A 12,306-nucleotide genomic window follows, 5' to 3' on the forward strand; every position below is an offset into this window, starting at 1 on the left:
AAAGTACGGTCTTAAATATTCTTAGAATAAGAATTTCCCGTTCTTGTTTTGTCAAATTAAGATTCAAAAAGCTTCAAATAAGAATAATGTACTTATATTAAGAAAAAATAAGCTTAGAACGAAACTAATGTGTACTCAAATCAAGAACATAACAGATATTCTTATTGTTGGTCTCAAAATTCTTAAAAGAAGAATCAAAAATCTTAAAGTTGAATACAACGACGCTGTACCGTTATTCTTTACAAGTCATGGCATGCATACGCTGCTGTCGGCGTGCCAGCAGTACTCACATCTGTGTTGTTGTTTATATGTATATCTGTGCAAGTGTAGCGACATTCATACGCCGGCCAATCGTAGTTGCCTTTGAATTTTTTATACATACATATAAGTATTATTATAAGTATTAGCAAATTTCAGTGCATCTAAAGTTTCTGAGGCGTTGTTTACATTTAGTTGAGAATTGTCAAAATCGGCAAATCCCAAGTAGGTTTCTGTAACGTGCCACATTTGTTCGCTACATCATGATGTGATAAAAAGAAACGCTGGCAACACTCCGCAAGGTTGCAAAAAAAAATTATGTTCGAAAAATATCTTGATATGGAAGGAACCGCTTTACACTGTCAAGGAAACAAAATGCCAAAACTCAACGCAATTTTTAGCAACTTCAATCTAGCACTTTGTTATACTAAAGTTAATTTTTTTTTAGAGTCTAATTAAAAAGTTTGCAATTTAGGTGAAACCTTACAGAATTTCTTTAATTTTTGTACAAAGTTTGATCCAAAGCCTGAGATCTAACACATTTTTTTGAAATCTACCAAATTTTTTTCCAGATTCTACCACACAGATTTTTAAGTCCGATCACTGTTGGCAGCAGCAAATATTTCTTGTACGCGATGAGAGAAAGTAGAGTACCTACTTTGGTGGAGTAATAGCAAGTACGTCAAGTATTTACTCTCTCAACGCCAAGTAGTGTATGTATGCGGAAAAAGAGTAACAATGTGTTGGGAGTAGAGTACAATGCAAGGAGTACTTATTGAACGAAATGCGGCAAATACACTTGCGCTGGACTCGAATACATATGTACGTACATTGCTGATGGCACCGAGCGACGTCGCAGTGTGCGAATAGCGGTCCAAAAATACTACGTTGAGCAATTTTTTAGTTTTATTTTTGTCGCGTGTGAAGTCGGTTGTTTTGTGATTGGTAAAATCGAAATAATGAGTGATATTGAAACAGAGGACAAAACGCAAGACGACGGCCTGTTAAAATTATTAACAGATTTTAATTTGCCTGATGTGCTTCCTTATTTAAGCGGTAAGTGAGATGAAAATTTTCCACACTAAAATTCAAGTAGTTTTTGTACATGAAAAAATTTGCAAAGTTATTAACGTAAAATAGTCATAAAATATGGATCGCAGTTGCGACCATAGCCAAAAGTGAATTTTTTTAAATCGTAAATGTAATTTACATGGTAGTGCGTTGAAAATATAACTAATATAGTAACTAATATAACATGCGTATGTATGTATACATAACTTTTTTTGTGGAAAGTTTTTTAAGAACGTTAGGTGTCATGATTTTTGCAAAATCCCTGCCGTTGGCATGTCCAGAGCCTTGTGAATTTCGCTCGTTTAGGTTGTTCACAATAGTATATTTTTCACCGCTGAGAAGCTTTGTTTACAAATCGAGCAAACTAAATAGTGTGCTTATACATATTTATGTAAATTTGTGTAAATAAAAACGAAATATAAAGGAAAGCGAGTTTATAAAAACGTGGTAAAAATTAGTACAACGGAGTTCTGGTTGAACGATTCGTCAGAGGATGAGAGCATAGAACATTGGCCAGGAACAGAAACGTTTAAGGGCCGGTTTTTCAGTGCCAGTTTAAACTTAGATTAAGTAAGTTGAGTTTAAATTTAACAGCTGGCTGGCATTTGATTGGCTGATCTTAGTTTAAACCAGCCAGATCGGGCGTTTAAACTTAGTTTAAACCACGGCCGTGCACTGATAAACAGGCCCAAAGAGAGTTTAAGTGTAGTATTTTGAATATATTTTGACATACAATATATTTAAGAAATTTTGTGATCCAAATCTGTTTAAAATATATTAAAACTATAAACAGCTCTATGATTTTGTTCTCAGAGATCGTGCCAACAGAGTATTGGGATTTTTTTCACAAGTAAAACTAGCCTTTCGAGCTTGTGTTTAGTATTCACGACGTTAGAAATGAAATTAATAAAACACGTTCCAAATTAGTGTCTAGCCGCCAAAAAGTAAGAAAACAAATGCAAAATCATAAACTTTTCACAATTTTCTAACACTTCGCTACACCAACGAAAGCAAAATTCTGTTCGACAGAAAATAAGATACTCAACGAAAATTTCGACACGCTTGCATAGCTCATAATACAAATTACACTTTCGATCTTCGATAGTCAGTCCTTATTAGTTTTGAATAGACGATGATACAATTTCCGTGCCATCTAATGTGGGTGCTTGGCTAGAAACGACAACAGAAAATATAAAGCAAATCCTAAAAAAGGTATATGTAAATTTAATATATCAGAGTGTACTGTGGCGAACAAAAATATTGGCACAGACAATTTTTCACAATATATAAGAAGGTTTGTATTATAATTTTTTTTTTTCGATAATTTTTTTTTTTTAATTCTAAGTATGCAGTTTTATAGCCTATTCAATTTTGATATAACAAAGTGGAAGTTTTAAGTTGCTGCAAAATCGCGTAGTTTCGAAAAATTTTTTTTATGCAGTTTCTTCCATAGAAAGTACAGACAACTTTTTTTATATGGAAGATAATTATGGCACCGTCCGGAACAAAAATAAATGTTACTTTCTAGCAACTTTAAACTTTTTTATAACACTAAAATTTGAGCGGGCTATAAGAGTCCATATTTGGAATTTTTCTGTAAATCTGAATAGAAAGGTACACATTAGTATGCAAATTTATTGAATTATCCTGACTTTTTTACAAAGTGTAGTGTAGTAGGAACTTTCTTAAAAAAAATTATCGAAAAGAAATTAGAAAAAAACTTTGCATGCCTATACTGCAAAAAATTCTCTATGTGAATAACTTTATTTGTCACTATATTATTTATTTCTTACTACAGGATTTGACAACTTTGCTTAAGAATTCTGTGCGAGGCCGAGCTCTTCTTAAGTCTGACTACAAAAATAAAACGCTTACAAATGCACAAAGAGAGGATATAATTAATATTGTATTGGAAGAGGTTATTTCAAAGAATATTAATCTTAGAGTGCAGGACTTTCCTTGCATAGTGGATGAAATATGCTCCATATTTCCCAGTGAAGTTAATATGCAGGTAAATTTAGCTAATATACAGTGGCACTCATCCAAATAGCACACTTTTATTTTTTACAACATTCACAATGTTTTACGCGATAAAATTGTGTCGTTAATTTTTTATAAAAAATTGTAGATTCCATAACATAAACCGTGTAAGTCAAAGTTTAAAACTTTGTGTGCAGATCAGGAAAATTTAATAAATTTCAAAAAAATTGCATCATAATTTTAAAATTTTTTAAGAATTTTTAGAAACTTAAAAATTTCAAAAAATTGCATCATAATTTTAAATTTTTTTCAGATTTTTTTAGAAATTTTTTGGGTATGCAGTTTTGTAGCCCATTCAATTGTGCAGGTTTGAAAACTCTGAAAAATTCCGTTGATTTGTGACTTTTTTGTCGAGGGTGTTGCGTAAAAATAGATTTTGCTGATGCTGAAAATTTTTGTAACATCATTTTGAAATATGTTAAATTTTCCTGAACTGTACACAAAGTTTTAAACTTTGACTTATACGGTTTATGTTATAGAACGTACTGTGTTTTTATAAAAAATCAACGAAAAAAATGTATCACATAAAACATTGTGAATATTGTAAAAAATAAGAGTGTGCTATTTAGCTGACCGCCACTATGCACATAGTTTTCTGCATTTAAAATAGGACTATTTTCCAATATTTTATAGGACTATTACTTCATTTCGAGGCAAGGAAAAAACAATCTGTCTGGAAAGTTGTATTCACAGTATAAAAACCAAAAATCGAAGCACCGAAAGGTTGAAGGTTTATCTGAGCCGTCTGAGAGCAAAGATAAAAACTATGCTAACAGATCGATTGTCCAAACTCCAGAAGTTGATGAGTCGGTTTCCGAAGCATATAAAACATCCTTAAACAGAGACTGTGCGGATTGGGCCGAAGTTTGCGACAAATGGAATAAAACCTTTCATTTAAGGCAGCGAGACCTATGTAATTTGAGTCCCTTGGATTTTTTTTAAGCTTGGTCAAAATTGTCACATGCACAGGCTTGATTTGGTATGAAAAAACGATTAATTGTTTTTCGTAGTGATTTTATTTATCCATTTTTATGGTAACATTTTATTACAATTTATGGTAACTAAGAAGGGAATATCTGGAATTAACCGTGTACTTTCCGTTTGTAATTTACAGATTGAAATTGATTTTCAGTTCATGTATTCTGAGAAAACACATTTATTCCTTGCTAAATGGGAAACTTTTAAAGCAAAAATTATTAATTACTATGAGAAAAACATAAGCAACGAATACTGTAGGCTAGGGATGCCCAAATCAGCACATATATGTCGCGGGCGACTGCGCGTGCAAAGCTTTGCACAGCGGTGCTGGACAAGCAAAAAGTTATCGGAAGGGGAAAACGAAATCAAAAGAATAGTGAGATTGTATGTGACAGTGATGGAAAATGAGTGTGCATTGTGCCATTTTCGGCACCAGCCGGCACCTTCAGCACAATCGATTGATTTTCGGCACTATTTTTGCGTAACTCAATGCAACTAATAAATGTTTCTTTCGGATCGGATTTAATCGTATGTGCTTAAACTGATAAATGATATAAACATAGAAACGCAAACAGAAGAATCTCGCTTCCACATTCTGCGTATGCGCTTAACATTTTTGTTTAAACAAATTTGCCGAAATTTCATCTCTAAAGCAAATATTAAATATCATTTAATATATACTTTAGATTTAAATAATCATTTTAGCGGTGGGCGAGTCCGAGATGTTTAAATGATCGAGATAGTACATTCAATTCGCGTAGATTTTTGAGAACTTTTTTCGTTGAAGGTGTTGCACTTTTTTCTATACTGAAATTTGTGTACACCATTTATCATTGTCTAAGAAAAACCATAAAATAAAGCTTAATTTAAAATATTGGAATAAAAAACAACAACGCTACATGCGCATTCATCCATATAACATAAAATGCGAACGTTCGTTATATGGAAGAAAGTGCGCAACACCGCAAACAGAAAAATTCAAAAAATCAATGGTATTTTCTAGACACTTCAAACTTGCACCTTATTATACTAGAATGAATGGGCTACAAAAATGTTAACCCAAAACATGTCTACAAATTCTGAACAAAAACTGTGAAAATTTGATGAAACTTTGTTGATTTTTTTCATTCTTTCAAATTTCGATTTATTTGCAAGGTTTTTGATAATGAGCTACAATTTTATAAAAAAAATAATTAAAATTATTTAAAAAATAAAATAAATACCGGGTGACCGTGTAATTTTGTCAAAGATGAAGGCAATGATGATAAAACATTAAGGGCCGGTTATTCAATATCTGGTTAACACTTATCTCCGGTTAAACATAGTTATCGACGTTACCGACTCCCTGTTGTATGCATGGAGTCGAAGACGTCGATAACGATGTTTAACCGCAGATTAGTGTTAACCAGACATTGGATAACCGGCCCTAATACACTATATGTGTCAGTTCATATTAATGAACATAAAATGAGATCACTATCGATAAAATGGAAATCCTCAAGGGAAACTTATAATTTCAACGCATGGAATTTACATACATTTTTTACTTTAAACCCCCGAATTGCTCAATTACTTCTATTTCTGCAGGATCGCCATTAGGTAAATTGCATTTCCAAAGATTTTTTCAAAATAAATAGCGGTGAGGGATATTTCACCCGCCGGTGATAAGAAATCGCAATCACCATAACGCACATCACTAATATAACTGTTCACAATCACGTTTACATTCAAAATTACAATTCATAATTTCGTTTTGTAGCAAATATGAAATATAAGTATATCCATTTACTTAAATGTAAACGGATTAAGAATCAAAGTGCTAGAAGAGATTTGAGCGTTTGGTACAAAAAGTATTTTTGATGTTGAAATTGTACTTAAAATCGGCAAATTGTACTTTTGTACATTTTAAAATAAATTGTACTGAAAAAAGTACAATTGTACTTAAAATATCAACACTGTTCTCTGGCGCTGTACTTGCTGCAGCGATGCCAGATTTGAGCGTACCCAATTTTTTACCGATAATAACTCATGCGAGGGATTTGGGTATTGGGCATTTTACAAGCCTAATAGGAAGTATACATATCTGTGTTCGTATAGAATAGTAGCTTATGTCGGAAGACTGGCTTTAGTATAATGAACCATTCGCAGCATACAATTGCGAAAGACTCACTGGTGCCGAGTCGTTGAAGAACTCTTGGAAAATAAACGTAAAAGACGGTAATGTTAATGGCGATGTTAGCAAGTCAATATTCGTATAAAGTTTCATAAAAAAATTCCTTGTGGTTTAAAGAATATAGGAAATGATACATTTTACTAAAGCCAGCCTCCCGACATAAGCTACTATTTCATACGAACACAAATATATTCGTCTACAAATAATGTTGATTATTTTAATTAAGTCCTAAGATAAGTTTGTGAGTCTTATCAGTGTTCTATGTAAGAACCAAAAATCAATCCCCTCGCCAATTAGAACTTTTACTTTAAAAGAAAAATATACATAGCGCATTTACTCCATACTTGGTCTGACATCACTGTTTGAGCATTGATGTGCTCAGCTCACTGTTCCCAAGGTCGTGGATTTTGCACTAAATTAAGTGCTTTTGGGAAACCAAAAAGCCAAAATAATTGGAATTCAATGCTTGGTGCGGTATTTAGTGATGCTTTTTTAATTTAAGCACACCGAATGCATAGGTACATATGTATGTATGTATACACTATACACTAATATTCTACATTAAGATGGAATTCATTTACTGAATAAAATGTGAGGAATAGGTAAATTAAATATGTTTTGCGTTGTTCTAAATGTATTGAAATTAATTTATTAATAAAAACGTGAGGAAATGGATATGTATATACACTTTTTACTGAATCAAAAAAAATATTAAACATGATAATAAAAACTTAGCGCTTTTGTTTTGGAAAAATTGGCTTTTTCTGGTGGCCTGATGCCATGATTCAATAATAAAAGGTTTGCTCCAAGGCGAATTAATATAAGGTGATAGCAGGAGTACAAAAACAAAAATTTACATGTATTTTGTTTTTGCTTTGGCGGCATAAACTGTCAAAATCTGTAAGAGTGTGTGTAGAAATTCAGACAAAATTTTTCAATTTGATATCAGAAGCCGTGCGGCGAAACACATACACAAAATCAGCTGGGCTAGTAACACCACCTTATATAAATTCGCCTTGGTTTGCTCAAAAAGCAGTTTTCTCGCTCCCTCTTGACAAAATCGGCTCCCTTAGCAAAGCACTGTGTGTGGGTTCGTGTGTGTGTGCAAAGCTTTTGTAAGGCAGCTGAGGGAGTGTCGAAAGTCTAATGTCAATAATGAGCAAACCTTTAATTATTGAATCATGGCCTGATGCCACACTGGCTCAGTTGTCGCAAAAGTGTGTAGTGGTTAATATGTAGACGGTGCCATCTCCGTACAGCTCACTTCACCTCGCCTAGCACGCTCGCGTGCTCGCAGTTTGCCCGCGATGTCGACTGCGTGTACCTCTGCTCTGCCTCCCTGCTGTAGGCAAATACTTTCTACAGCTAAATCGTCAAATAATAAAGGTATATAAAATAAAATTTTAAGTCATTATGAAAATATTTATTTCCTTGTTTTACAGATGTCCAGGACTATTTAATTACAATTCTTTTAAATGCTGTATTACCTTCCGGCGCCAGATTCAAAAGCGAAAGCGGTAAAAAAAAAACAAGAAAGTTACTATAGTTGATTCTCAGGAAAGTTTGGTTTTGCGGCTCCCAACTTTGAATGATTACCAACGGCAGGTCAATGCCGTAATTAAAAAAAACAACCTTTTTTGATTGTCGAAGGGCTGTCAGATACAAATATTAGCGGTTTCTTTGTGTGCTCTGATAATAATTTGCTTAAGTTTAATTCGTTCATTCAAAGCATAGATATTTGTTTTAAAATATTTCAAATAATGAATCTTAAATATCCAGAAGCTTGTCAGGACCCCTGGCTTTTTAATCAAATTGAAACAAAGTTCAACTTCAAATCGTCAAATATTACATCACTTTTAGCTTTTTGAACACTGATTAGAAAATAACGGAAAGATGTATACTTGTTTTCGTTGCTTAAACATCTTTGCAGCACCTGCAATTTTGATAGTTCATTTTAAAAAAGATCATTTATTAACACGAAAACTGTTAAAAATACAATGTATTCAAAACAACTGTAATCAAACTTTTACTAATTTTTCTTATTTTCACGTACATTTGGAAAATAAATAAAACAGATGACTTTCACTGTGAAACAAGTGAATTGGTAAATATCGACTTTCAAAAATGTAGCGTTTGCAGTGAGTTAGTTTTTAAGGGAATACGATATAAAGCAAAGTATTATTTGTCTATAAATAGAATAAGTTTTGAATTATATAAAATTAAATGTTTATTTATCCATAACGAAAATGCTTTTGTACTTTGTCAACAAGTAGAGGTAAAAACATTTGAGAGTCATTTAAGATCATATGATATAGGTTGTTTAGTTGATAAAATGTATTTAAAACCAATTGAAGAATTTACAAGTCCACTTTTACATATATATCCTACAAATAATGGAAAATCATATGTTAGAATGAAATATCTGTAAGGATATAATAATAAAAAGTCCTAGAAATTTTTCGAGAACGTAATTTCGTAGACCATCGAATGTCTGAATAACAATATTAATTTATGTACACTGGCAATCAAAAGTGAGTGCATGGTGTTTTTAGTTTAATATTTGCAAAGTTTTTTAAGTTAAACTTTTTTTTTTTGTTATATTTATATAAAAATATGGTTCATGCTTTAATCGAAACCACATAAGTCAAACTTTCAAACTTTTTACAAAACGTAGAAAAATTCAACAAATTTTCGTCTAAATTTTGAACTTTTTAATCTGAATTTTTAGAATTGGTCTTAACTAAAACATTTCCCAATAGATCCCGTTTGATACGTATCCTGCGAAATACTTTTTAATACACACATTTAGGTGGCAACTCCACTCAAAAATATGTAAATCTTTCTCCAATACCTTCCGTTTGATACACATATTGTAATATTTGGTGTGAATTGCATTATTCATTATTTTTCAATTTTTGGCCAGGTGGCAACACTCATTAAAATATTTTTTGATGTAAATTTTCTTAAATATCTTTCCCAAATACCTTCCATTTGATATTTACATCGTAATACTTTACTTGCATATTTAAATAAATTTTATTTTTCTGACAGGTGGCAACTCTTTCAAAAATAGCCAAACTTCACAGGAACACTCTCCGGATTTCTATGAAGCTATCCTGGAAATTTTAACAAAATCCGCTGAGTGGTTTCGGAATCTATAAGCTGCATAGACACATACATACATCCTCTTTTTAACCGACTTCCAAAAAAGGAGGAGGTTATCAGTTCGTCGGAATATTTTTTTTTGTTTTTTTTTATGTATGTTACCGCATAACTTTGGACTACGTCAACCGATTTCGATAATTCTTTTTGCATCGGAAAGGTAGTGTCTCAGAGGTGGTCCCACACTAATCTGGTTTAGATCCGATCAGCGAATCATGAGATATATATATATATTTTTTTTTTATATGAGAGTTGAAGTTGGTTTTTTTTTGCTAAAAATTACTAGTATATATATAGACTAGCAATACCCGGCGCGTTGCTACGCCAAAGAAAAACACATGTATTTAGAGATTGGAAATTGCAATAGTTAATGATTGCCCTTGTGCTTTATTTATAGTTATAGCACAGGCAAGACGCAAAGGGAATTGAAGCCGCTTGAATTCGAACGGTAAATCGTTGGAAATCATCGGTATACGTGGAATCAGCACATCTTCGCCTTTTGATTGTTGCCTCGATCAAATTCGGTGTTAATTTTTTTATTATCACTCTGGTTCCGTTGCACAGTTTCGGCGCGTTCAAGTTCCGAATAAGCATCACTGGGGATCCAACTTTTAACGCCAACGAATGAGGAGGCATTCCAGGTGGCCCCAAAGAATTAAGAAATTCAGTTGGGTAATTAACAGCTTGATCTTTGTCCATTACTGTATGAATCGATTTATATTCGACTGCTTCTCCTGGAATTTTCAATTAAATTTGACCGTTTAATTTACTAACATCATCGTTCTTCGGAGCTAAAATTGCTCGTTCGCGGAGCCATTCCGGATTTCGGTAGTTGATCGTTAAGTTCGGAAATACTCAGTCGATGACGTCTTGAATGCTCTGCTGCATTTGACAAAAGTTGGACGGAAATGATATCTCATTTGTTGTGCGATCAATATGAACTTTACCGTTTCCGATATCTAAAAGTTGCTTTGAAAATATTTGGGCAGACGTATCTTGCAGCAAATGCACTCGCATATTTGTTGTGAGCGTAATTTTTTCGACATATTTCCACAGATGCGATGCCTTTAAGCACGCGTTCAGCTCGTCTGCAGCTCGTCGTGGTATAACGGGTAATGTTTGACGAAAATCACCTGCAAGAAGTATAAGAGCGCCTCCCATCGGTTGGTCTTTTCCATGTAGGTGTTTCGGTCTGGTGCAAATTCAATGGAAGCTTAAGTGCTGAATGCGCTGTACGTCTTCCATCATGCTACTGCTACTGCAATCCCATTTCGCATTCGAACTGACGCCAATATTAAATTGATGAGGAAAGTTTTCCCGGTACCTCCTGGAGCATCTAGGAGGATAATCCGCCATCTCCTTTGGTTACACGTTGCATGATTTTGTCATAAGCTTTTTTCTGATCCGCAACTAAAAACTCTTTTTGCGTTTGCACAAATCGTTCAAGCTGATTTGCATCAAACTGCTGTTCTCGCATCAAGTCTCTGTCTTGTACCGCATTTCTATCTCGTGTCGGTGCTGGCATACCGAGTTGACAAAGAGCTTTGTTGTTGATTGACATGCATAAGTCCTCCATTAATATTAAAGCTTCATTGAAAATGTCATCCGAATATTCCTGACTTGGATCGCTTGCACGTGCTTGTCTTAGAATATCTTCACTGGGGCTTTCACGATGCATTTCCCACAGTTGTCGAGGATTCGATGGTGCGCATGTCGTTAAAATTATCGCAAACAAAGTTAGTATTTGCTTTGGATGGCACGTGAGTGATGCTTCGGTCAGAGTTGTGTTCCAATTCTGATCCTTCTCAAGTAAGCCCAGTTTAAAGCACGCTTCTCTGTACGTTTGGCATTCTACTCCGTCGATGGTTTTCAGTGCAAGGAATGATGTCGGCCCTTTGATTGTATGCAGCAACAACCGCAAATAATAGCACTCGGTATTATTTGGATGAACAGTATACACACGTCCCAATGCATCGGACGAATATATACCAGGATGCTCTGGAACAATTGCACCTCTTTTTCTTCTGTTGAACTTTTTTGTCGATGTGTTCCAAGTATAATATTTGGGCACATCTTGATACAGCAACGTTTTAGCAAAATTTTCGGATGTACACAATTCAAAAATAGCTCAGTGTTGTGTTTTGTGGTTGCTCTGCTCAATTTTGCGCATTTTCTTCGGTGAAGTAAACCCGCTGACCATTTTCCAAATGAACAGCGAGATGTTGAACCGTTGGATATCGTTCGTGAATATTGAATGCAAATATCCGCCATACTGCTTCGTTACTGCTGATGTAGCGCCCTGTTTGATATTGCGTGATCTCATCACCTCGATTTGCTAATGCGAATACTGCCATGTCACTGCCCTTGTTAACATATTTACAAATATATTTTATGGATTTTACCGAATTACAATACTCAACATTGATGTGAGCATTAAACATTTTTGAAAGTAGTGGCGAGTATGGCACGATCCATCTATTGTCTATGTCGATATCTACACTTCGCATCTTAATAGTAGTTGTGTATCCACCATTAGTGGGATTTCTTCGCCTATACAGAGGATATCCATCACCTCATGTTTGAGTTTCAGTAATCAACTCACGTGGATATCGCTTTGTGCATTT

At 34.0% G+C, this 12,306-nt stretch overlaps 1 protein-coding gene across 1 annotated transcript; it reads left to right on the forward strand.

Annotated features, from left to right (window-relative positions):
- The first annotated feature begins 3,131 nt into the window (after positions 1 to 3,131).
- LOC118736596 lies at positions 3,132 to 4,451 on the forward strand. Its single transcript, XM_036466647.1, has 2 exons — positions 3,132 to 3,340; positions 4,003 to 4,451. The coding sequence occupies exons 1-2, from the start codon at positions 3,335 to 3,337 to the stop codon at positions 4,309 to 4,311; spliced, it is 315 nt and encodes a 104-aa protein (XP_036322540.1). The 5' UTR covers positions 3,132 to 3,334; the 3' UTR covers positions 4,312 to 4,451.
- Positions 4,452 to 12,306: the final 7,855 nt, after the last annotated feature.

Source organism: Rhagoletis pomonella, unplaced genomic scaffold (genome assembly GCF_013731165.1).
Source record: "Rhagoletis pomonella isolate Grant_MI unplaced genomic scaffold, Rhpom_1.0 Rhpom_scaffold_00003, whole genome shotgun sequence".
Classification (NCBI taxonomy): domain Eukaryota; kingdom Metazoa; phylum Arthropoda; class Insecta; order Diptera; family Tephritidae; genus Rhagoletis; species Rhagoletis pomonella.